The following is a 26,243-nucleotide window of genomic DNA, read 5'->3' as shown; positions in this document are numbered from 1 at the left end:
GCTTCCTCGTTTTTAACTCTAAAATACCTAAGAGCCCCAAGGCTTTGCTGATCAAAATCAGAAATATATATATATTTACTTTACTATCGGTAATAGTAAGCGTGACAACCCTACTCTTTGTTCCACCCGCAGGACAAACAGCTGTTGTGATCCGCCGGATATCGATTGACGATAGGCCCGCTATCGATACAGCACGCCCCGTGGTTTTTGATTAATATTATTAATATTAATTTCGAGTAGCCGGCAGGAGTATCCCTGCCAATACGAGGGAATCTTGACAGGAAGTGGATTTTTCAGTGGCCAAGCCGGTTTCAGGGAGCAACCCTACTCTACTCCCCACCTGGCAACTCTGCAGCTATTTGCTTGTCGAATTGGCAAATCCATTTCCCCGGATTAAATTCAATCCCACTCCAGAAGCTCGCGGACTCGCATGTGTTGGCTGCGACACAGCGCACACTTGCTCAGACGAATAAGCTTGCCATTCCAAGTCCAAGTGCGGAGACCCATTATTCAATTAGCCGGCGGTGGGAAGATGACGGACCAGGTCAAGTATCTGGACACACCCGACAAGTCGGAGACGGACAAGAAGCTGTACAAGTGAGTGGGGTGACGGGTTCAGTTAAGCAGATCATTAATTTCCCTTCCTCTATTAGAACTTTACTCCTCGGCAATGGCCTGCACGCTTTGATTGTCTCGGATCCCAGCCCAATGCCCCACGATGGCTTCACCACCTCGGAGTCCTCGTCGGAGAATGCCTGCGAATGCGAGTCGAGCAGCGAGTCGGTGACCACCAGCAGCGAGACCAGCAGCTCCTCGAGCTCCTCGGACAGCGGCAGCAGCAGCGTGGAGTCGGGCAGCGAGGCGGAGGGCGACGAGAAGCTGGCCGCCTGCGCCCTGATGATCGACTATGGCTCCTTTGCCGAGCCCAAGAAGTACCAGGGATTGGCCCACTTTCTCGAGCACATGATCTTCATGGGCTCCGAAAAGTACCCGGAGGAGAACATCTTCGATGCGCACATCAAGAAGTGCGGCGGTTTCAGCAACGCCAACACCGATTGCGAGGAGACGCTCTTCTACTTCGAGGTGGCCGAAAAGCATCTGGACTCGAGTTTGGACTACTTCACTGCGCTGATGAAGGCGCCGCTGATGAAGCAGGAGGCCATGCAGCGCGAGCGCAGCGCCGTTGACTCGGAGTTCCAGCAAATCCTGCAGGACGACGAGACGCGGCGGGATCAACTGCTGGCCAGCCTGGCCACCGAGGGCTTTCCGCACGGAACCTTCGCCTGGGGCAACATGAAGTCGCTAAGGGAGAATGTGGACGATGCGGAGCTGCACAAGGTGCTGCATGAGATCCGGAAGGAGCACTATGGCGCCAATAGGATGTATGTTTGCCTGCAGGCCCGCCTGCCCATCGATGAGCTGGAATCGCTGGTGGTGCGTCACTTCTCGGAGATACCGCACAATGAGGTGAGGGCCCCGGATCTCAGCAAATTCAGCTACCGGGAGGCCTTCAAGCCGGCCTTCCACGAGCAGGTGTTCTTTGTGAAGCCCGTGGAGAACGAGTGCAAGCTGGAGCTGACTTGGGTGCTGCCCAATGTGCGCCAGTACTACCGCAGCAAGCCGGATCAGTTTTTGTCCTATCTGCTGGGCTACGAGGGGCGTGGCAGCCTGTGCGCCTACCTGAGACGCCGCCTGTGGGCGCTCCATTTGATTGCGGGCATCGAGGAGAATGGATTCGACACCAACTCCATGTACGCGCTGTTCAACGTGTGCATCTACCTCACCGACGAGGGTTTCCGGCATCTGGACGAGGTCCTGGCCGCCACCTTTGCCTATGTCAAGCTCTTCGCGAACTGCGGTTCCATGCGCGAGGTCTACGAGGAGCAGCAGCGCATCGAGGAGACGGGCTTTCGCTTTCAGGCCCAGCGACCGGCGTTTGATAATGTTCAGGAGTTGGTGCTGAACTCCAAGTACTTCCCACCGAAGGATATTTTGACTGGCAAGGAGCTGTACTACGAGTACAACGAGGAGCATCTCAGGGAGCTGACTGGCCACCTCAACGAGCTGAAGTTCAACCTGATGGTCACGTCGCGCAACAAGTACGAGGGCGTCAGCGCCTACGACCAGACGGAGGAGTGGTTCGGCACCGAGTATGCCACCATTCCGATGCCTGAGAAGTGGCGCAAGCTGTGGGAGGAATCCAAGCCGCTGGAGGAATTGTTCTTGCCCGAGCCAAATAAGTTTGTCACTGAGGATTTCACGCTGCTTTGGCATTCGGCTGGGAAGCCGGAGGTGCCTGGTGCACCCAAGAAACTGCTCAAGACGGACACGTGCGAGCTGTGGTTCCGCCAGGACGACAAGTTCGATTTGCCCGAGGCCTATATGGCCTTTTACTTCATCTCACCGCTGCAGCGACAAAGTGCCAAGAAGTAGGTGGCTTAAATTTAAATCTCGAATCTCTAATTTAATAACCCTTTCCTCTTTTTCCTTTTAGCGATGCCATGTGCACCCTCTACGAGGAGCTGGTCAAGTTCCATGTGTGCGAGGAACTCTATCCAGCCATCAGTGCCGGCCTTTCGTACACCTTTAGCACGGCCGAAAAGGGTCTGCTGCTCAAGGTGAGCGGCTACAACGAGAAGCTGCATCTCATCGTGGAGGCCATTGCCGAGGGAATGCTCCATGTGGCCGACACGCTCGACGAAAAGATGCTGGCCGCCTTCCGCAAGAACCAGCGCAAGAACTTCTTTAATACTTTGATCAAGCCAAAGGCTCTCAACAGGTAATGTATTCTATCCAGGGTTCGCAAGATAAGACACTCTGTAAAAAACTTGTGTTATTAACATAAGTGCTAAGTTCAAAAAAAGTTATTGACATGTGTGTAAAAAATTTTAGCGTACACATGTTAGAAACATAAATAACACACACAGGTTATTTGTGTTATTTACACGATGCGTTATTAACACGGCGTGTTTTTTACACAATGACATTTTTTGACATTTAAACGTCAGAAATATACGTTGAGCTGAAAAATTTGAAACGGTTAAAAATAACAATTGAGATATCATGGTCCAATATTGATTCTTCATGCTCCCTTCGATTCGTTAATGTCCATAAAATGTAATTTTCATTTGTGTTAAAAACACAGTGTGTAAAAAACACGTCTTGTTAATAACACATTGTGTAAAAATCACAACTGTAAATCACAATTTTACATGTTTTTAACAAGTGTTTTAAATTCCGAACCCTGATTCTATCACAAGGTGTATTAAACTTATATACCTCGCTCGCTCTTTTCCAGGGACGTTCGCCTCTGTGTGCTGGAGCAGATCCGCTGGCTGATGATCGACAAGTACAAGTGCCTCAACGATATTACCCTGGAGGATCTGCGCGAGTTTGCGCGCCAGTTCCCCCAGGAGCTCTACATCCAGGCTCTCATCCAGGGCAACTACACGGAGGAATCGGCTCACAATGTCCTCAACTCGGTGCTGAGTCGTCTCAATTGCCGGGCAATCAGGGAGCAGCGCTATGTGGAGGATAGGACCATACAATTGCCGCTGGGCACCAATGTGATCCGGTGCCATGCTCTCAACGAGCAGGACACAAACACGGTGATCACGAACTTCTACCAAATCGGACCCAATACAGTGCGTGTGGAGAGCATTCTCGATCTGATGATGATGTTCGTGGACGAACCGCTGTTCGATCAGCTGCGGACCAAGGAGCAGCTGGGCTACCATGTGGACGCCACCGTAAGGATCAACTACGGCATTGCCGGCTATTCGATTATGGTCAACTCGCAGGAGACAAAGACGACGGCCAGCTATGTGGAGTGTCGCATCGAGGTGTTCCGCGCCAAAATGCTGCAGATTCTGCGCAATCTGCCGCAGGATGAGTACGATCACACGCGCGACTCCCTAATCAAGCTGAAGTTGGTGGCCGACATGGCACTGAGCGCGGAGATGGGTCGCAACTGGGAGGAGATCATCAACGAGGATTACCTATTCGATCGCCGACGTCGGCAGATTGAAGTCTTGCGCACGCTGCAAAAGACGGAGATCATTGAATTCCTCTTGGGCATCGATACCAATAATCTGCGGAAGCTGTCCGTCCAGGTGATTGGACATCGTCCGGCAGATATGCCCGAACCTTTGCCCGGTTCTCACCTTGCTAACGAGGATAAAGTCGAGGAAGAAGCCAACGAGGAGGATGATGATGGCGATGAGAGTGGAACCGAAAAGGGCGATCACGAGGATGAGGACGATTCATCCGAGGACGAGGACGACGAGGATCTATTTGCGGCCCTGGAAAACAAGCTGAGCGTCGTCTTTCTGCCCGAAGTGGGCAATCAAAACACCATCCTCGATATCAACGAGTTCAAGAAGGGCCTGGACGTCTATCCCAAGCGAAAGAGCCAGCAGGAGGAGGAGGATCAGCAACGCGCAGCCCTCATCGAAGATGCCCTGGGCCAGGCGTGAGATGGCCAAACTCCAAACATTACCTCTCCCCCCATTTCACTTTGTTCAACTAGCCAAAGGTAGAAGTTTAGTTTCACAGAATGCCAGCTCTTTTACCCTGACCAAGTCAGCCAGTTTCTCGAGAATTCATTTCAATTTTCACACACAGACCTGCACCCAATGACAAATGCATTTTTGGAGTATTGAAAACACCATATACGTTCGTTCGATCGCACTGTCTTTCGTACTGATTTAAAACAGAAATAAAAATCAAAATTTAAAGTAACAAAGTGGGGTTTCTTTTTTGAGGGATAAAAATTATAGCTTGAGTAAATATATTTTATTTATTTTAAGTAAAGTAATAAAAACACTTGCTTTGCATTTTGCCAGTATGGGGATTCTCCTCCGAATCTCTCGTTTTATTCATATGTACATTAACAATGCGTTTTGTATATAAACTTTAAAGTTACATATAAAGAATGTCTTTCGTTTTGTTTGATGCTTGTGCCCAATTGTTTTACAAGTGTACGTCCTCCTGCGATTGCACAACTAAGGATTAAAGCCGATATGGGGTCAAGTTGTTCGATGTTCGTCTTTTGGATTGGATTTCATTTGATTTATTCTTCCTTTTGTGTTTTTGTGGCTATATGATAATGCGTATTAACAATAGGTAACAATAGTTCAATGATGGTTGATGTCTGGTTTTTGCCTTTGTTCCGTTGAACTTAATAATAATATTTAACTTACAATCGTAACACAAAAAAAATAGTTTGTATAGAATAATAATAATAATAATAATGGTAATTATGATAGGCATAATAGAGCGGAAAAAGAGGAGTAAGAAAATTATTGTATAAAACAGAAAACTCGTATAAATGTTTAAAGTTTCTTATTTAAAAAAAAGGGGAAAATAACAAATATGTTGTAGAAAAAAGGGACGGTGCGAGTGCCGGTCTAAAATCTATTGTTTTTAGACGGCCATATGTATACAACAAAAAACCCTGGAATCAGGAGTACGATTACATTTTCGATTTATCCCTTAGATCTAATATAGAGTTTGTAACTCTCGAAATAGGAAAAGATAAGAAGGCGACTCGGTAGTTCAAAAGGGAGTACTTAAAATATAAATTAAATATTTTGTGTTTGAGCTATATTTACATACTGAGCACACACCTTCTTTATCTTTTGCCCATGTGGGATTTACAAAATCATATTAGACCCGCGAATAGATCAAAGATCCTACTGCCTATTCCTTGTCAAAAAACAATCAATCTGCAAATATTTACACAGGTCTTATAATTCGCTCTCTCTTACTAGTTCAATTTAAAGCCCGCAAAAAGAATTTCACTGAAAATTTGTCGTTTTGAGGTCCTCGGTTGGATTGTGTGGTTGCGTTCAGCTTCTGATCTCTCACAGCTTCTGCAGTTCGGTGCTGTCGCTGGCATGATAGCGACTCCTCACGATCTTGGTGCGCCCGTCGTACTGCTCCTCGGGATCCAGCAGTCCCTCCTCATGCTTGGCATTCGGCGAGCTGATGCCCCCATTGCCCTGCATGAAGATGCGCGAGATGAGCGAGTTGCTGGACCGCTTGAAGGCCAGCCTGCCCCCCTTTTCGGGCAGATCGTCGAGGCCGCGATGAAGGGAGAGCTTGTCCAGTTCAAACTCAGAGCCACCTGCCCGTTCCGCCGCCAACTGCGCCTCGTACTCCGCCGTGCGCAGCGTCTTGGCCGTCGGCTTGCGGTACATCTTCAGCAGCAGCGAGGAGCACACCACGCTCACTGAACTGGCGGCCATGGCCACGGAGGCCATCCACGGCAGCAGGGTGAAGCCGTAGGGGGCGAACAGACCGCTGGCCAGTGGAATGCCCAGCAGATTGTACATGCTGGCGAAGAAGAAGTTGTAGCGAATGCGACGCACCGTGCAGCGGGACAAATCCAGGCAGGCCACCACATCGAGCAGGTCGTTGCGCATGAGAACAATGTCGGAGGCCTCGGCGGCCACATCCGTGCCAGCGGCAATCGTTATGCCCACATCCGCCTGCGCCAGCGCCGGACTATCGTTGACCCCATCGCCCACCATGGCCACGCGGATGCCGCTGGCCTGGATGCGCTGGATCTTGGCCACCTTGTGCGAGGGTAGGACCTCCGCATAAACGGTTCGTATGCCAACCTAGGGGAAATAGGTTGATATATTAATTTATAAAAAGTATTAACTCAGTATTAACCCACCTCTCTGGCTATGCTGGCCGCTGTGTTCTTGTTATCCCCCGTCAGCAGCACCACATCGATGCCCATCCGCTTCAGCGTGTAGACGGCGAGATGGGCCTCCGGCTTGACCATGTCCGAGACGGCAAACATGCAAACCAGCTGCCCGTTGAGGGCGCACAGCACTGCGGTGTGTCCCTTTCGCTCCTCGTGCGTCATGCAGTCGCTAATCTCCAGCGGCACCTCGATGCCATTGCGCTGCATCCACTCGCGATTGCCAATGAGCACTAGGATCTCGGGGCCATCAATTAATGGCTGATCCGTGGTGAGTTGCTCCTCCGTTTCCAGTACCAAGTCGGATAGCAACTGCTGGTTGTTCAGTTCCATCGACTTGCGCACGCTGTGCTGCGGCAGCAGATGCTCGATACTCGCTCCATTGTCCACTGGGACCGATTCCAGCGGACTATTGCGATGCAGATTCTCGTAGTTGATGATCCGCTCGGCATTGCAGGCCTGTCGCAGCGTTTGCTCGTAGTTGGAGACGGTGACGCGGATGCCACAGCCGGGAACGGCCTGGAAATGGCTGCTCTTGCCGAAGCTACCACCCTGTGGAGAAGAGCCCACATTCAGCATGTCCTTGGCAAAGTGCACAATGGCGGAGGCAATGGGATGCTCGCTGTTCTGCTCGGCGGCGCCCACAATCGTCAGAGCTCGAGCCAGGCTGCAGACTTGGGCGCGGACGAAGAGGGTGACCTTGCTGGTCATCGGGGTGCCGTGGGTTATGGTGCCCGTCTTGTCGAAGACCACAGTCTTCACCTGGAAGCGAAAAAGTTGATCAGTAAGGTAAGTAATGGGGTATATTTCAATTCAAACTAGAGCCAGAAATTTCTGATTTGTTTAATTCAATTTTATGTGAAAACAATTGAATGTTTTTCTAATTTATTTCGAATTGAATGAATGAATAAGTTGTATGAATTTTTTGAATTATCCTGATTTTTGTTGTGCTTTCTTTTGAGAACAAAAAGTATACAAAATTTAAAGAAAAGTTTTTCTAATTGAATGAATGAATAATTTGTAATAAAAAAATCAGGCAAATTCAAGAAGTTCATAAAAATTTTTACAAACTTCTTGAATTTGCCTGATTTTTTGGTGCTTTTTTTTAGAACAAAAAGTGGAAAATATTTAACAAATCAATGTTAGCTGCTTGGAAAATAAAATTCATGCAGATTTAATCACAAAACGATGGCCCTTTCTTCTTTAAAGGAAATTAACGTTTGAATTATTTCGGAATTCATGCCATTCATTCATTCATTTAATTCTATTAAACTCAAAATTCCAATTAATTTATTCATATAAAACAAAAAATTCAAAAAAATTCATTGATTCTAGCTCTAATTCAAACCTCACCTTGTGGGCATTTTCCAGGGCGGTGGCTCCCTTCACCAGCACTCCGTTGATCGCTCCCGTTCCGGTGGCCACCATCACGGCTGTGGGCGTGGCCAGGCCCAAGGCACAGGGACAGGCAATGGCCAGCACACTCAACGCACACTTGAAGGCATAGCTAACGATGATGGTGTTCTGGTCCATGTGCATCTTGTGCTCCATGGCCACGGGCACCAGATTCGGATTGGCGAAACCGATGATGATCCAGGCAATCAGCGTGATGCTGGAAACCACAACGACGAAGGGCACAAAGTAGCCGGCAATGCGATCGGCCAGCTGCTGGATGGGCGCCTTGCTGGTCTGCGCCTCCTCCACCAGTCGCACAATCTGCGCCAGCGTCGTATTCTCTCCGGTGTGCGTAGCCTCCACCAGGAGCACGCCGTTCTGGTTGATGGAGCCGCCGATAACCACTGAACCCTTGCGCTTGGCCACCGGCATGGATTCGCCGGTGATGAGCGACTCATCGCAACTGGAATGGCCGTAGAGAACCTTGCCATCCACCGGGACTTTGGCTCCCGGAATCACCTTCAGGATGTCGCCGCGCTGCACATAGTCCACGGATATCACCTTCTCGCTGACGATATCAAAGTCCGGCGAGATCTCCACCAGCAGCGCATCGGCCGCCTTGAGGGACAGTAGCTTGGACAGCGCCTCCGAGGTCTTGCCCTTGGCTATGTGCTCCAGCCAGCGGCCCAGCGAGATGAAGATCAGCAGCATGGGCGGCGTATCGAAGAAGGTAAGCGGTGAGCTGTTCTGCTCCAGCAGAACGGCGGCAATCACCACGGCCACGGAGTAGACATACGAAATGGTCGTGACCATCGAGATCAGTACGTCCATGTTGGTGGTGCCGTGCTTGATCGCCCGATACGACTGCACGTAGAAGTGGAAGCCGCCGAAGAACTGGACGGGCGTCGAGAGCAGGAACATCACCAGGTTCTCCATCGAAAGGCCGGGAACGAGGCAGCACATGTTCGCGTGGCCCTTGTCGCTCATCTCCAGCATGAAGTAGATCATGGCCACCATGCAGGGTCCGCCGAAGATCAGCGAGACGAGGAAGGCGTTGCGCCACTTCCGGATCTCCTCCTTGTGCTCCAGGTAGTTGTGGGCCATCTTGTCCCGCCCGGTCATCAGCTTGGCCTCGAAGCCCAGCCCCTCGATCGCCTCGCAGATGCTCCGGGGTCCCGTGTCCTCGGTGATGTACCGGAATTTGCCTGCAGGGAAATAAGATGGAGAGGAGTTTGTTGTAGTTTTTGGGTTGTAAAGGTTTCTTTTTGTGAAAATACAATTTTCGCCAATTTTCACATTTTGTTTAATTTTTTGCGAAAAATTTAAAAAAAAAATAAAATGCCCAGGTTTACATGCCAATCGTTAGGAAATTTAATAACGAGTTCAGAAAGGTATGACAGTCCATATTTGGATCTATAGTTCCATTGTTTCGGCCAAGAAACTAAATATTTTTGCGTGGAAAATTGGGATCTGGGTTTTGGCAAAAAATTGGCCAAAACTTGGCCAAAAATGGTCCTACACCAAAAATACATACTGTTTTGAACAGATAACAAAATTTGCAATAAATCCATAAAACTTTCCGTGTAATTTTGGGAAAATAAAATTTTCGCCAATTTTTAATTTTTTTATAAGGGGGTACCCCATGATTTTTTGCGAAAAATTCAAAATAAATAAAATTTCAAGGTTTAAATGCCAATCGTTAGGAAATTTAATAACGAGTTCAGAAAGGTATGACAATCCATACTTTACATCAGTATTTGCTTTGTTTTAGCGAAAAAACCGATTTTGTTTTTTTTTTTTTAGTTCGGGATTTCAGTTTTTGACAAAAATTGGAATTTTTTCTTTTGGTTTTTTTGCTGTAACTTGGCCAAAAATGGTCCTACACCAAAAATACATACTGTTTTGAACAGATAACAAAATAATAAATAAATCCATAACACTTTCGAGTGATTTTGAAAAATAAAATTTTCGGCATTTTATCATTTTTATAAAATTATCTCCGTTATTTTTTTTAATATTGCCCTCAATCAAAACCAAGTTAATTTACATTGGTAGTCCTAAAACTTGTTCTGTGTGTAACGATTACAGAACCAGTAATACGCAAAAAAATAGAGAAAGCTGGCAACAAATGCAGGTAAATATTCACAGAGGATTCAGTTTACAGTCTGGGTCATTGAAGTGGTTTGAAGAGAAAGCTAATCACAATTGATCAGTGCTTGCTGATCTATAATAATGATAATAATAGTACTATTTCGACACGAAAAAAAATGTATCTAAAATTACAAGCCAATATTCACTTAAATACAGATACATAAAGAACTATATCAGTACAGAATTCGACCTAAATGAAAGTGTATAACTTGTATCTGAATGCCATATCAATTTCATCACAGTTTCTCGAGGCTGCTATCACTTTTATGGCCGCTCCTGTCTTTAAACCAGAACCCCAGAGAAAAGTGTAGTAGAAAGGCAGACAATCTCATCATATAGATAGGGGCAGCGAGGAAGAGGGAAGCTTTAGAGGTTTTCAAATGAAAATTGTTTGTGCTCGTTAATGAGTGGAAAATAATGCCGGTTCTGGTATTGAAATTGGAGCGGGCAACCGGTTCGATGGCGACAGATTCAGATTCGAATGGACTCGATTGCAAAATCGATTTGCAATGGCAAACTGGAAATTTTACATCAAATCTAAGTTTCTTAGTTAACTTTTTATCTAGTAAATATGCGGAATACACAATGCATGCATTTTTTTTTTCTAAACCATGACTATTAACAATTTAGATACATATATCAAACATGTGGTTAAAACTTTCGCATGCAGACTAAAGGGAATTAAATGAAATCCCTACAGCTTAGAAGCCCCTGGAATCTTGGGGGCGAAATATCGCTGGTGTTGCTGTAGGTTCATCGCACCCCCGATAAGATAACTATTCAACTTTTTGTCGAATGTGTAAACTGAATCGCTGCCGTTCTTGATTATTAGCATGTCGCCGGTTACCCAACAACTAGAAATAGAAATTTCTGATATTATTGCCATCTGCTGTGCATGTTTTTCCCCCCAGAAGGTTCCCATTCCGATTCATCGTGTTATTGCTTTTCCCCGGTATCCGATCTACGATCCGAGAAAATGACGAAATCAGACATATTTCATTATTCGTTTTACATATAGGTAAAGAGGGGAACACTTTGTTCCCTTTGGGGTTCATTGATAAGAAAGTAATCGCCTCTCAGGAATTGTATATGTATTGTTTATATGGCAAATCAATTAGAACAGCGAATGCATTATCTATATTAAGCTAATCACCAGGAATATAGTTTTGTATATTTCATTTTCATAACTGTATTTAATTTAACAACTTAAAAAAATATGAATTCAAGATGACTGTCACTGTTTAAAATTTAAACCCGTCATCGTAATAACCTCCTTATCAGACGTGGGAAAAGATGATTCTGTAACTAGGTAAATTTACTTTTAGATTATAAAAGCGGTGTGTTTACTTAATAATTTATTAGTCTCCCTTATTTTATCCTAGGATCAACAAGGTTTGCTTTTATTCTATAAATCACTCATCAGACAAAAAAAAAGAAGATTGAAACCAAGTAAAGTCTCTTAATTGACGACAATACTATGGAAAAAGTCCCCACAGTCATCTAGAAAAACACTCAAAAATTAAGAAGAAGTACACTATTTCCAAGCCCTGTGAATCACTTAAGCTACAAGGGAAACAAAGGGAAATAGTTGACCAAACACATGATATCGTTCAGAATTATTATTTATCGTTCAATTAGCGGGTCATTAAGTGAAAACCAAGCGGGTGGTGTGCAAAATTGAGGAAGGATTGGGATGGCATAATGCTTTGATCACACCAAAGGGTGACAATTGTTGCTAATTATCGATGGTATCGATCGATCTTTGCCCAGGTTCCCCCAATTGATAAATGATGGGGGTGTCGTGTGCGTGTGTACACTCCACATTCTATAGGAAAGACCTTTATAAATTTTATTTCCTCTAAACCAATAAAATATTTTATATTTATAAAAAACAATTTATAGGTTTATCGAGTTATAAACGTTCTACTGTTGTCAAAATTCCTCTTCTAGGGCTCTCTATTCTATTCTCTATTTTTTTGTTTGGCTTGCATCTTATCGCCCGCGATTCGTTGTTACAATTTTAGAACATTTTCAATTTGAATTGAGATTGCCCGTAGTTGTTGCTGTCGTCGTCGTAGTGCACTTATCGCCGGACGATAAGAATCGGAAGAAAACATATGTTTTGCTCAACAGTTTACACTCCCAATTCCGACTACCGATCGGGCGAACAAACCTAAAACAAGTTAACAAGCCAATGTTCCGGTAACAAATGAGAAACTACAACTTTAACTAATTTAATGAGAGTTAATGGAAGAGTCCGAAGTTGAAGTTTAAGTGCTAATTGATTTAAAGATAAGAAGCAGTGTGGAATTAGCCTAATCCATATGTTTAAAAGTCAACCATATAAAACCAAGACTTCTATAAATTCTCTTATAATTATTGTATTTAAGTATTGCTTATAAAAACCAAAAACCAATCCAAGTTTATGGAATTAAATTCAATAGAATACAAACTATGACTATAAATATAATATATCACAGTATTTTTTAGAGATCTTGAATACTATTCTATTCTAGGAATTATTTCTAAAATTCTAAAAAGCTAATAACAATTTAGAGATCTTAAATACAATGCATTGCTTACAACCTCCTACGATTAATAAACCCAAAATAATGTTCATTTGATATTATATTCAGAATTAAATTCAAATGCATGCGATTGTATGGCCTTATATCTTATCTTACAGATACAACTGACTGACGTTTGCAATAGGCCACCATTTTTTTACCTTATTTAAATCAGAAATATTTTTCAGTGTCATATAATCGAAATAGTTTCATTTGCTTTTCTTCGTCGTGTGCATATCCATGTCGAAAATGCGAAAAAAAGCGCAAAAGGCAAGTGAACTGAAACTGGAAACCAGTTTCATTGCAATCATAATTATGAAGCTCTCATTTATGCATTTTATATTGCTGTTGTATTTCACTTTTTCAAACGGTGCACGTACGCAAGGTAAATCCAGGTATGCAAAGTGATTTTTGTGAGTAAGCTAGAAGTTAAAACCAATGTGTGATCAAACAAGGGTCGAGCGCATTTTATTGCATAATAGCAAACTAATTTCAAATCAAGATCTGCGAGACCAGAGCAGAAATATTTAAGCAACCAGAAAAAAAAGAGCACAGCTCTAAATCAATGTGAAGGTGAATGAAACTGGAAATGCACAACGAAAAAAATTTATTGGTTCATTTAAAAAAAGAAAAATATTAAATGATCAATATGAAAATAAAAAAAAATTTTTAATAGGTACTACAAAAATGAAATACCTTTACATTTTTTTTGGCACCCTTGTATAATTTTTATACCCTTGCAGAGGGTATTATGATTTCAGTCAGAAGTTTGCAACGCAGTGAAGGAGACGTTTCCGACCCCATAAAGTATATATATTCTTGATCAGCATCACAAGACGAGTCGATCTAGCCATGTCCGTCTGTCCGTCTGTCCGTCCGTCTGTCCGTCTGTCTGTCTGTCCGTCTGTCCGTCTGTCCGTCTGTCCGTCTGTCTGTTTCTACGCAAACTAGTCTCTCAGTTTTTGAGCTATCGGGACGAAACTTTCGCAAAAGTCTTCTTTCTATTGCAGGTAGTATATATGTCGGAGCCGACCGGATCGGACAACTATATCTTATAGCTCCCATAGGAAGGATCGGAAGAAAAAAACTTTAAAAAATTCTAGCTTCGGTGTTTTTTGAAATATTACCTTCTACTTTTGGGGATGTTATTTTTTAAATATATCTGAATTTCGAATTAATTATTTAAAAAATCGGACTACTATATCATATAGCTGCCATAGGAACGATCGGAAAATTAATGGAAAAGTAATAGGAAATAAATTCTAGCTTCTTTGATTTTTATTGTATTATCTTCTACTCTAGGATATGACTCTTTTTAAATATTTCCGAATTTCAATTTTAATTTGATCAAAATCGGACGACTATATCATATAGCTGCCATAGGAACGATCGGAAAATTAATGAGAAATATTAGAAAATTAACATTTTTGCGATTTGTTAATTAATAGGAATGATCTGCAAGGGTATATAAGCTTCGGCTGGCCGAAGCTAGCTTCCTTTCTTGTTTTTTATTGAGTTATGAATTTAATAAGGTTAATTTTGGTGTAGAATTACGAATTAAATAAAAAATAAATAAATATTTATATATAATATGAAAATATAATTAGCATCTAATATTTTCTCCCCGTGTAAAATGTGGAAGTGGACTGGAGTTCGTGGTCACGCATGCGGAGCAGAGAGAGCCAAACTGAAAAAGAGAGAGGTCTCCCTCTTTCCAGACAAAAGCGAGATTAATTCCTCAGTTTTGCCTGCGATCGTGGGTATATGCTTATATATATATTTTTATACATACATATATATTTTGGGGCGTGTATTCGAGCTCTTTCACTTTTGTTTTGATTTTTTTTCGTGCCCAGGCGGACTTTCAGTTTCAAGGCTTAAATGTTGGTTGGTAAAGGCCTGTCCATAATAACTCGATAGTCAAATTATATTTTATGCAAACAAAGAGCCAGCAATCACAACTCGTCTTTTGTTCTTTAAATTCCTCTTTCCCTTTCTCTCGGCTAATCTTATATGGGTACTTCCTGAACACTCGCAGAAAATACTCTATATCTATAAGAATTTTCCTATTGATTTAATTAGAATTTCATAATAAAATGAAACTAATAATAAACCTTGTAAAATCTAACGAGTGCAAAATGTTCTAATCTTCCGAGTAAATTTCCCTTAGTTTTATGTGCATTTTTATGCATAATCACTTTCTCGCGTTTCAGTCTTTCCACCCCCCCATTAAATTCCCCAACTGTTCCAGATAACTTTACTGCCCACGCACACAGGCGCAGATCTAAGCACTTTAATCTAGTTGCCATTGCCATTGTTTGCCTTAAGCATAGTGTATGGTGTATATAGAGTCCCTCTTATCGTCGGAACCACTGTTCCCACCCTCCCGAATGTGAAAATATAACCCCCGGGCCATGGAGCATAAAGAAAACCGAGTATATCAGTTACAATAAACAATTGCTGGGCCAGTTTTGAGTTGTGAAAAGTGAACAAAACACTTTTTGCACCGATTCCAGTCGATGATCTCGAAGCTGGGAGGTTAATAAAGAACAGCTGTTGCTTCTTGCTAAATCAGGGAAAAGTTTTAAGTACCCTTGATATAAATATTTATATTATTAGTTCTAGAAAAAAAGATTCTTTAGGAATAGGGATCTCATTCTGTATATTTGTAACCCTAAAGTTCAAGGGTATACAAGATATAGGATCATTATTTAGGCCGAATTTCCAGCCAGCTGTTAAAAACATACGGCAGCAACAGGTGCATATCGGTTGATGGCCTGGTTCCAGGTGTTTATTCTAAATGTTGCGTAACACTTGTCACTTGCACTTGCGGAATGCTAGATTCGCGATCCCATTGTGTGACCCCGCCCGCGATTCCAGATAGTCTAGTCACATATTCACATAGGTATTGTGTTTTGGATAGCAACTGTTTGGTGATTTAAATACTGAGATCGAGTTTAACTCTGTTAAATGATTTAAATAAATATTTCCTCTAAATAAATACACTACGATTAATCATTAAAAAGCTATCTTATATCGTAAATACAATATTCCAAATTATTTCCAATTATTTCACTTAAATGGCTAGCTTTGATTTCAGAAAAATACTATATTTTACTACTAAATGATTATGGAAATGAATTATTTTGATTTCAGAAAAAAGACAATATTTTACTATTAAATAATTTTGGAAATGGATTAATTTGATTTCAGAAAAATGCAATATTTTGCTAGTAAATGATTATAAAAATATATTAGTTTGATTTCAAAAAAATACAAAATTTAACTACTAAATGATTATGGAAATAGATTAATTTGATTTCAGAAAAATTCAAAATTTCACTACTAAATGATTATGGAAATGGATTACTTTAATTTCAGAAAAATACAATATTTAACTACTAAATGATTATCCAAATGGATTACTTTGAGTTCAAAAAAATACAATATTTTACTACTAAATGATTATGGAAATGCATTACTTTGCTTTCATAAAAAGACAATATTTTACCACTCACCCCTTTTCGTTAGCAGTGTAACGGAGGCGCTGGTCACGCCCTTTATCTTGAGCACATGGCTCTCGATCTTGTTGACGCAGGAGGCGCAGGTCATGCCCATGATCTCCAGCTCCACCTCCGCCTCGCCGTTGTCGGGCTCATCGATGAGTTCGGTGGGGAAGCCGAGCTCTGTGATGGATTTGGCTATATTCTCGGCCGTCACCACGTTGGCATTGAACTTGACCTCCGCCTTGGCGGCCAGCAGGGCCACCAAAATGGTGTCCAGGCCGTAGATCTTCTTGCAGTGCTTCTCGATGGCCGCCACGCAGCTGGCGCAGGTCATGCCACGGATGTGCAGGAAGCACTTGGTCAGCAGCTCCTGTTCGATGGGTATGGCCACTGCGGAGCCATTTTGTGCAGCCGGAGGAGTTTCCCTCTTCCTGGGCGACGAGGCGGCGGGTGAGGGAGACTTGGATTTGGAGGTAGTTTCCCAATCCGCTGGCTGCACGCTCGCCTCGAAGCCCATGTCGTCGATGAGCTCGGCTATCTGGGCGGGATCATGCTGGGCGGGATCATACTGGACGCGGGCATTCTTGGCCGCCAGCTGCACCTCGATGCTGTGGATGCCCGGCTTGGTGCCGATGTTGCCCTCGATGTTGCGTACGCACGACTGGCAGGTCATGCCCACCACCCGGATGTTGGTCCAGGCGGAGGAGGAGGAGGAGGAGGATTGCTGGGTATCCGTAGGATAGCTGCACTCGAAGCCCATGTCGTCGATATCGCTGGCTATCCGCGAGGGATCCGTTTGCCGCGGATCGTAGTCAAAGTAGCCCGCCTGCTCCTCCAGGACAACGCGAACCGTGATTATTCCCGGTTTCTGGCCAATCTGCTCCTGGATGTTGCGCACGCACGACTGGCAGGTCATGCCCACAATGGGCAGGCGCACCGTGGACATGTCCTCACTGCTCCTCTGCATCCTGAATTTGCATTATTTTTTAGGTTTGGAAACTCTCGAGTTGCCCCTCGCTCTATCGCCGTCCCTGTTGCACGCTCGCCGTGTCCCCGTATTGTGTCACTAACTGAACTGCAGCTGCCACCGATTTGGATGTGTTGTGCCGGAATAGTCGCCTCCAGCTTCGGGCAGCGCTTTTCACTCGCCCAATCGCCACACGAAACTCACAATTTTGCGTTTTTGTGTGTTTGATTTCCCAATTAGCAGGCAACAGCTGCTCCGCTCCCGTTATGTTTTCGCACGGCACGCAACTGGCAGCTATCGGTTGGGGCACTCGCACTCCGATATGCGAGTGCTGTGCAATCGGAGAGCCTATCGATAGCTCCCATTTATCGGTATTTCGTGTTACAAAACTATCGCAAAAGTATTTGTTTAAATGACTTTAGAAATTACATATTCGGCAATTTTTGAATCCTCTAGTTATCAATTTAAAACAAAAACTTTTTTATGTATTTATACTAGAAACAATTGGATAAAAACTAAGCATTTTGGGAAGATTACTCGTGAAATGTAAAAACAAAAAAAACAAATAGTTCCAAATTATATTTCTTTATGCATACCGTTATCAGGGTTAAAGCGTGATCGTAGGAACAATATCGAAATTTGATGTTTTTCAAAATAATTTCAGTTATTATATTCCTTTCCCATTTTCAATGGTGAAATCTGCGAGGGTATTAAAACTTCGGCTTGCCGGAACTTTTACTATTCAAAATGGAAGAATTTTGGCATCAACTATCGTTAGAAATCAGTGATCACTGATCCTACTGTGACTTTCACAGACTAGAATAGCCCAAATGGAACACAAACATAAATCGAAAAATCGACCGACTATCGATGACTAGTGGCCGTGCGATTTTTGATTTTGACATTTAGATTTGTTGTCCTGTCCCGTCTTGTCGAATTGGAATTTCCGAAAGCATAAGTTTTTACAGTTTTGAGGCCGGATCTGGAATCTCCAAATCATGCCGGTGGTGGAGCTGAGCGTGGACCGCAGCCTGGTGTGTCCGAGCTTCGATGGCTACAAGCTGTCCTTCGATCCGGTGCCGGTGCTCCGTCAGGACCTGGATAGCGATCCCCTCGTCCAGGAGCCGCACGCCAATCAGTACTCGCTGCTGCACGTGGAGCTCTTCGGCCGGCACAATCACCTGGTGGCGGATCCCTGGCGGCGCCACTGCAGCTACTACATGACCGCGCGCCACCAGCTGATGCAGTGCGACTACGATCCGCAAAGTGGTCAGGCGCTTGGTCAGCGTGTCGTCTTCTCGCTGGAGTACCGCGACCAGGGCGACGGTCATCAGCATTTGGCAGGCGACTACAACTACACGATCGCCTTCGTTTCGGAGCGCTTCTGTGTGATCTGCGATGGAATGACCTCGTACCACCTGGTGGACACGGGCGATCGATCGCGTTCCGGGGCGCAGAACTGGGAGCGGATTGCCCGAACGCCGGTGGATCAGAGCAGCGATCAGCGCGGCTTTGCCCTGTTCGATGCCCGGCTGGATGTGGTGCAGGAGCGCAAGCAAATCTCCCTGGTGGCCGGCCATGTGGCACGAAGGGAGGCTGTCTCGTCGCGGCAGGATCATCAGACGCATGTCTACTACATGGCCCTCACCTGGGCACGCTGGTCGCAATCGTCGGCTGCCGGTGGCGAGTGGTCATATGCCGTCTGCCAGCGTCTGGAGACCACGGGCTCTGTGCACTATTGCGCCTTTGAGCCGCGCGCCGAGTCCCTGATCCTGGCCAGCAATCGCGAGGTGCAGACGCCCGAGCAGCGACAGGCGGCCGAAGAAGCCGCTGCAAATGCCCCACCTGCAGTTCCTGCGGATGAGCAGCTGCAACAGCCATACCACTTTTCCCAGACGGCGGACAAGGTGCTCATCCGCTTGGAAGTGCCCAGCGGTGCCTCCAAGGACGAGTTCAACGTGCGCTGCACGCCCAGCAGTCTGGCGGTGGATTATGCGGATCAGGAGATCTTCAGCGGTGAGCTGTACGCCAATGTCAACGAGGATTTCATCAATTGGTCATTAGAGGAACTCCTGGAAGTGTCGCTGTCCAAGGCGGAGCAAAAGGAATGGCCCAGATTGCTGGCACAGAACGAAGGCGAGGCAGCTGCGCCGCTGCCCATTCCCAATCTAGAGGATCCCATCGAGGAATGCGATTTGGGGCTGCCCGACGAGGACTTTAAGATGGGTGAGTGGGTTATATAGCTACACCAGATCATATCTAATCTTAATCTCTGACAGTACGCTTCAATCTGTCGACTGGCAGCATCACGCACACCATTTTCCTGGGCTCCACACCGCTGCTTTTCTCCGCCACACTGCGTCCCGGGTTTCCGGCCGCCTTTGCCACGCGCCAGGGCGTCGATGCCTCCATTTGGCTGCAGATGCACCAGCCCAGTCGCCCCGACGAGTGGAGCGTCCGGCACGAGGGACAACTGCACGCCTTCGGCTATGTGCAGGCCTCCAAGGAGCAGCGCAAGTTCACCGGCTGCTGTCCGGAGCTCGAGTACGTGGCCATCTGCGAGAGCATCCGGCATGTGCTCGTCTACCGGCCGCGCCACGACTCCGCCGGCGGTCTGCGCAAGCGCAACGGTCCGCCCGTCACCGTCGGCAAGCAGAACCTCATCACTTTGGACTACACGGTCGGCGAGATCCTGGGCATGTCCACGGCCAGCAATGTGCTCACCATTCTGACTAGGCACGCCCTGCTGCACCTGCAGGTTTAGGTTCGGACTTTTCTATTTTTACTTACGTTCACAAATTTCCCGTTGGGCGGACAATAAATGCATTTCGTTGAGCAATCAATGCCCTCTAAATTACAATACTGAAATGTACTTCAGGGAATTGTTTTCAATATATTTTGAAAAAAATTTAAAAATTATTTTAAATGAATTTTTGGTGGATTTATTATTTTAAAACTACAAATATTTGATAAAAAAAAAAGAAAACAAAAGAAAAGTACACTTGTTACTATTTATTAATAGTAATTTAATTAGTTAGCAGTTTAATTTATAAGTTTTTTTTATTTTCAATGGTGTATTTGTGCATTGTTGTTTATAAATAAATAAATTGAATTCAATTTTGGCGCCAACGAAGCACAGGGTGCCCTAAATTTGTATATCGGTCTATCGGCTTATCGGCAGTGCTGTACAGCGGCGAAAAGAGTGTTGACACGTGTCAGAACATTCGGAGCAATCGCAGAACGATAGGCAAGAACGCCGCAAGGGCTATCGATATCACATCACAAAAAACAAAAACACGTCACGTAATCCGGATATCAATATCACCGGAGGCTCGGTGAGTACGAAAGGGACGAAGTGGGACAGCTGGACACCCGGCCAGGTGGCATCGCAGAGTCGCCGAATCTAGTGACCCAGTGTTTTCCCTTTGCAGCTGGGCAATCGCAGGCGGTGTCAGCAGAGAGAGAGAATCGATAGCACAGAGTCCGCGGACGTGGAGCCCCCAGCGAATACCAAAAAGCGAGAGAGAGAGAGAGAGCAAGAGGAGAGCCCAAAATGAACACACAAATCGCAATCCTTGTGGCGGCCCTCATGATGCACTGCATCCAGGCCGTGGAGTTCACCTTCGACCTGGCCGACAACGCGGAGGACTGCTTCTACGAGGAGATCAAGAAGAACTCGAGCGCCTACTTCGAGTTCCAGGTCTCCGCCGGCGGCCAACTGGACGTCGATGTGACGCTGAAGGATCCGCAGGGCAAGGTCATCTACAAGCTGGAGAAGGCCACCTTCGATAGCCACCAGTTCGTGGCGGAGACGACGGGCGTCTATACCGCATGCTTCGGCAATCAGTTCTCGGCCTTCTCGCACAAGATCGTCTACGTGGACTTCCAGGTGGGCGAGGAGCCGGCCCTGCCCGGCGTGGATGAGCACGCCACCGTGCTCACCCAGATGGAGACCTCCTCGCAGGCCATACACAAGGGCCTCAACGACATCCTCGACGCCCAGACGCATCATCGGCTGCGGGAGGCGCAGGGACGCAAGCGGGCCGAGGATCTCAACCAGCGGGTGATGGTCTGGTCCTCCCTGGAAACGGCCGCCGTCATCCTGATCGGCCTCGTCCAGATCATGGTGCTGCGCAACTTCTTCACGGACCGAAAGCCCAGCCAGGCGCACTACGGGCGGCTCTAGAGGATCGGATTGATCTAGCTTTGTGTAAGAAGCCCTTCGGAAGGGAAGGGAACCATCCAAATCCCCCCAGAAAAATGTTGTCAATCTCGTCTTAGCCACAACGTATTCATTCCCCCCCCCCTCCCCCTCAAGGGCGTTTTCTTTAGGGGAGAAAAAAATAACCCCCCCTAAACGACATGTAATATTTTTTTGTTAAGACCCCAACCGGAAAAACAGAATGGTTTTTTTTTTTATTAAATACATGCAAAAGCAACCATAACTCGATAGCTAAAGGTAAACACATTGAGCGTTTTAATAGGGGGTTTAAGTATATTTTAGAAATATTTTTAAAAAATATATTACAAAGAAAGGTTTAGGAAGTATACAAGAATCCTTTTTTAAGTTCGGTTTAATAGGGAATCATTAGTGTTAATATTTCCGATGGCGTGGCTTTATAGATATCGCCAAGATCTGTCCCAAAAATTCAGCTGAGTCAATAGCAAAGAACGTCGGCTGTTCGAGAAGAGTAGAAGAATTGTGTTAGGCATGGTATGATTAATTGAGTAATAATTTTAACGATAATGAGCGAGAAAAACTGTCAATTTAACGGTAGAGATATGATGATATGACTCTGTGCTGAAACCCATAATAAAGTTGTAGTTTTTATAATTCAAAAAATAAAGCAAGACTACCAATTTAATTAAATTATAAATAAATACAAAAATTCACCTGATATCATACAAAATATGATAACTAACGACACGTACTTATCAAATGGAGTTAAGGGAAAACCTTATCTCCATTGATTTCCATTAGTGTATTAACCAGATTAACAACTATCTTTCTTTGGGAACTTGGTCAAATTTTCTTCACAACTGATAAGATATCTTAGGTTCGTGTTTTTGCATTTCACACCCATGATATATGAAAAGGTAATGCGATTTCGAAATCGTGACGGATTCGGGTTACTAAACGACAATTATGCAAACAAAATTATTGCCACTGCTAAGATAATGCCCCATTGAAATGCAATAAATCTTTTTAACTGTTTTATGTACGGCCTGTCATCTTTTATTCGCTGATCTTCATTGAGCGACTTTTGGAATTTCGCAGATCTTTTGTCAATCGCGATGGCATTGCCAAATATGTATGTCCAGATATAAAATGCGATAAATGGTATGCAAATATCGTCGTTTGTCTGTATGCCAATTAATAGTATTTAAATCAGTCCAAGACAATGACAGTGACACATCGTTGGTAGTATGTTTATTGCCCCATTCATGACAAAGGGCGCTGAAACGAGACAAAAACGATTTGGCAAAATTTTAATTTTTATTTATCTGGGATATTGTTAGAAATACATTTAAAGTTTTATGGGATTACTTTAAAATGTTGTCAATAAATTACAATACATTTTATAAAAACCCTAATATTTTATATTATAAATACAAAATATTTTAAGAAATAGCTTATAATTATTAATTAATATTAACAGTAATTATTGTAATATTTTCTCAATTTCTTTAACATTCTGTCATAAAATATTCTTTTTTTTACACTTTAAATTTTCTGAAGAATTTACAGGTTTGTGTTTTTTTTCCCACCGCTTTAATCATTTAGTTGGCTGGCCCTAAAAGATGTTGGCCCGAACTGAACTTGGCAACAACAGATGGCCGGCAACTTTGGGCCAAAGTGAAGGGGAAGACAATGCTGAAGGACATGTGTAAATGAATTGTCAGCGGATCGATTGATCGATGTCAAAATGGGGTTAATCAAACGTCAACACAGTTTGCATGCTAATTATCCACATTTATAATGATAATAATAACGCGAGTAATCTTGGGACACACGTGTCAGAGGTTAAATCAGTCCATTAGTCATTCAGCTAAGAAAAAAAGCGGAATTAACCTGACTTAAAATTTAAAAGTATTTATTAGGTACTATTTCTATAAAATATTTATAATATTTTTGAATTTTTAACCTTTTTAATTATATTTACTTTTTCTAAATATAGTCCATAAAAAAACTGAGAGATACCTAAGTTTCAAGTTAGATAATTTCTTCGCGTGCAGCAATTATTTCTGGAAGGACAGGGCATGGATAATATTGGCCAGCAGGGGTAATTAAAAAATCAAATTTCAAAATCCATTCAGATTTGCATGGCGTGGCTCAATAGATAATGGCCAATCAATGAATCGTCACTGCAAAGGCCCCCAAAACAAATAAAGCGAACACGCCCCGAACTTCCTGAGGCACTCCACCCTTTTTTTTTTGTTAAACCATCCTCTGCCGTCGTAAACCCCTCCGATTCCCCCTTTTTTTTGGGCAAGAGGTCGCCGCTTTGGCTGCTGGAGACCTCTTCAGGTTTTATGTATCAATTAGTAGTTCGACGACACCGGTTCCATCCGTCAATGGGCGATCTTCGTACGGATGCTGCGAGGGCTGCTTAACGAGTTCATAAATCTAAAAGAAAATTATATTATATTATATATAAAATCGTAAAAAATTGTCCATCCTTGAAACAATATGGGGAAATTATATTAAATATATTTCATAAATTTCTAAAGAAATTTAGGAACTTATTGATCCACCCACTGGACAAACGCATTTATCCAATCGATTCGGATTCGGTTTCCCTTTTCTTTTCGTTTTCATTTTCGTATCATGTTTTTTGTGGTAGTACGTTTGTTTATCTTTATCGGCTTTGCCAAATATTTTAACGACAGAGAAAGAAAATTATTAAAAATATTTAGGATAAATGGAAAAAAGTTTTTTTTTGTTTTTTTGCTGTAACTTGGCCAAAAATGGTCCTACACCAAAAATACATACTGTTTTGAACAGATAACAAAATAATAAATAAATCCATGTAACTTTCCAGGTGATCTTGAAAAAATAAAATTTTCGTCAATTTTAATTTTTTTATAAGAGGGTACATCATAATTTTTTGAGAAAAATGTCAAAAAAAATAAAATACCCAGGCTTTAATGCCAATAGTTTGGAAATTTAATAACGAGTTCAGAAAGGTATGACAACCCATATTTGGATTAATATTTCCATTGTTACGGTCAAAAAACGAATTATTTTTTTTTTGAAAATTGGTATCTGGTTTTTCGGCAAAAATTTGCATATTTTTCTTTCTGTTTTTTGCTATAACTTCGCCAAAAATGGACCTACACCAAAAATACATACTGCTTTGAACAGATAACAAAATAATAACACTATGCAGCATCAAAAATTTACCTCGATGGATACTATATTTTTGGATTTGTTACGAATTCCAAAGTTAAACTGCGTTTTCCAAAAAGTTCCCCGACGCAAGGATTCTTAGCAAAAGGACCTCAAAGTTCGAAAAATTCCGAAATTGGCCAACTTTCCAAAGCTCTCAGAGGCAAACGGATTCATGGTTTGGTTAGATGCTAAAGTTTTATAAAAGATACACTCTTTATCTTTCAAATCCCATACTTAGAATAATTTTAGGATTTTTATTAAGGGAGAAACAAGTTTTAGAAAACATAGTCAAAAAACATAAAAGTATACAGCTGCGGTCAAAATAGTAGTAGTGTTGCCGTCATGTGTTTTTAAAAGTTTTTTGTTGTCACTTTTCTTATCCAATTAGTCTAATAGTACAATTATAATCAATACAATATCACCAGAAGAAGATGAATTACAACAACAAACTTTTAAAAACACAGGGCGGCAACACTACTACTATTTTGACCGCAGCTGTATGCTTTTAAGTTTTTTGACTATGTTTTCTGGAATCTATTTCTGCCTTAAAAAAAATCCTAAAATTATTCTAAGTATGGGGTTTGAAATATAAAGAAGGTATCTTTTAAAAAACTTTAGCATCGAATCAAACCATGAATCCGTTTGCCTCTGAGAGCTCCCGAAAGTTGGCCAATTGCTGCATTTTTCGAACTTTGAGGTCCTTTTGCTAAGAATCCTTGCGTCGGGGAACTTTTTTGAAAACGCAGTTTATCTTGGGAATTCGTAACGAATCCAAAAATATAGCATCCATCGAGGTAAATTTAAAAAGCACTAAAAATGCTGCACAGTGTAATTAAATCCATGACATTTCTCGTGTGATTTTGGAAAAATAAAATTTTTGCCAATTTTTATTTTTTTTTGTAAGGGGGTACATCATGATTTTTTGCGAAAAATGTCAAAAAATAAATTGTCCAGGTTTAAATGCCAATCGATTGAATATTTAACAACGAGTTCAGAAAGGTATGACAATTCATATTTGGATCTATTATTTCCTTTGTTTCGGCTAACATACTGATTTAGGTTTAGTTGTTAGTTGTTAGTTTTTCTTTCAGTGTGGCTTTACTAAATTGCGGCTGCAACCTGTTGCTGTTGTTGTTACTGCTCGTATATGGCACAAATTTAATATTGATAAATATTCCAACTATATGCATAGCCAATAAGTATGTAAATCGACCTCCAATGGCCCACTAATGGGAGGCGATGTTTGTTAATGTGAATATATATTTTTTTACACATTTTCACAGAGAACCAGAAAGGGAGAGCGAGAGGAAGAGAGCGACAGAAAGAGAGGGAAAGTGAGCGCGAAATTAAATAATTAACAAGCCAGGCAATATGCATATCAAATCATTTAGTTATGCCAACAAACTGGAGGGGAACTCTCATAAATAATTAATAATGTATCTCAGATGCTAATTCGGGTTGAGCGGAAATTTATGGCACGAAAGAATTGAGGATTGGGCCTACAAATTCCGGATAGAGTTACAATCAAATGCATTTCATAACTTTGGAAACT

The 26,243-nt window shown here is 43.2% G+C and overlaps 4 protein-coding genes across 4 annotated transcripts; 3 read left to right on the top strand and 1 right to left on the bottom strand.

Moving 5' to 3' along the window:
• Positions 1–131: 131 nt before the first annotated feature.
• Nrd1 (Nardilysin) lies at positions 132–4,744 on the top strand. The gene is made up of 4 exons (XM_017160475.3): positions 132–597; positions 654–2,429; positions 2,495–2,779; positions 3,299–4,744. Exons 1-4 carry the CDS (start codon positions 431–433, stop codon positions 4,473–4,475), a joined length of 3,405 nt encoding a protein of 1,134 aa, XP_017015964.2. The 5' UTR covers positions 132–430; the 3' UTR covers positions 4,476–4,744.
• An 85-nt stretch (positions 4,745–4,829) lies between these two features.
• ATP7 (copper-transporting ATPase 1) lies at positions 4,830–17,600 on the bottom strand. Its single transcript, XM_017160473.3, has 4 exons — positions 16,344–17,600; positions 8,066–9,312; positions 6,683–7,474; positions 4,830–6,623 (listed from the first exon to the last, which is right to left on the bottom strand). The coding sequence occupies exons 1-4, from the start codon at positions 17,296–17,298 to the stop codon at positions 5,865–5,867; spliced, it is 3,753 nt and encodes a 1,250-aa protein (XP_017015962.2). The 5' UTR covers positions 17,299–17,600; the 3' UTR covers positions 4,830–5,864.
• Positions 17,601–18,194: 594 nt separating this feature from the next.
• LOC108070168 (nudC domain-containing protein 1) lies at positions 18,195–20,214 on the top strand. The gene is made up of 2 exons (XM_017160531.3): positions 18,195–19,524; positions 19,578–20,214. Exons 1-2 carry the CDS (start codon positions 18,297–18,299, stop codon positions 20,060–20,062), a joined length of 1,713 nt encoding a protein of 570 aa, XP_017016020.2. The 5' UTR covers positions 18,195–18,296; the 3' UTR covers positions 20,063–20,214.
• A 281-nt stretch (positions 20,215–20,495) lies between these two features.
• On the top strand, positions 20,496–21,764 carry p24-1 (transmembrane emp24 domain-containing protein). The gene is made up of 2 exons (XM_017160526.3): positions 20,496–20,633; positions 20,730–21,764. The coding sequence occupies exon 2, from the start codon at positions 20,852–20,854 to the stop codon at positions 21,482–21,484; it is 633 nt and encodes a 210-aa protein (XP_017016015.2). The 5' UTR covers positions 20,496–20,633; positions 20,730–20,851; the 3' UTR covers positions 21,485–21,764.
• Positions 21,765–26,243: the final 4,479 nt, after the last annotated feature.

This window comes from Drosophila takahashii, chromosome X (genome assembly GCF_030179915.1).
Source record: "Drosophila takahashii strain IR98-3 E-12201 chromosome X, DtakHiC1v2, whole genome shotgun sequence".
In the NCBI taxonomy this organism is placed as follows: Eukaryota; Metazoa; Arthropoda; class Insecta; order Diptera; family Drosophilidae; genus Drosophila; species Drosophila takahashii.
Note: the sequence above shows the minus strand (reverse complement) of the source record. Positions and strands in the feature narration are given on the sequence as shown.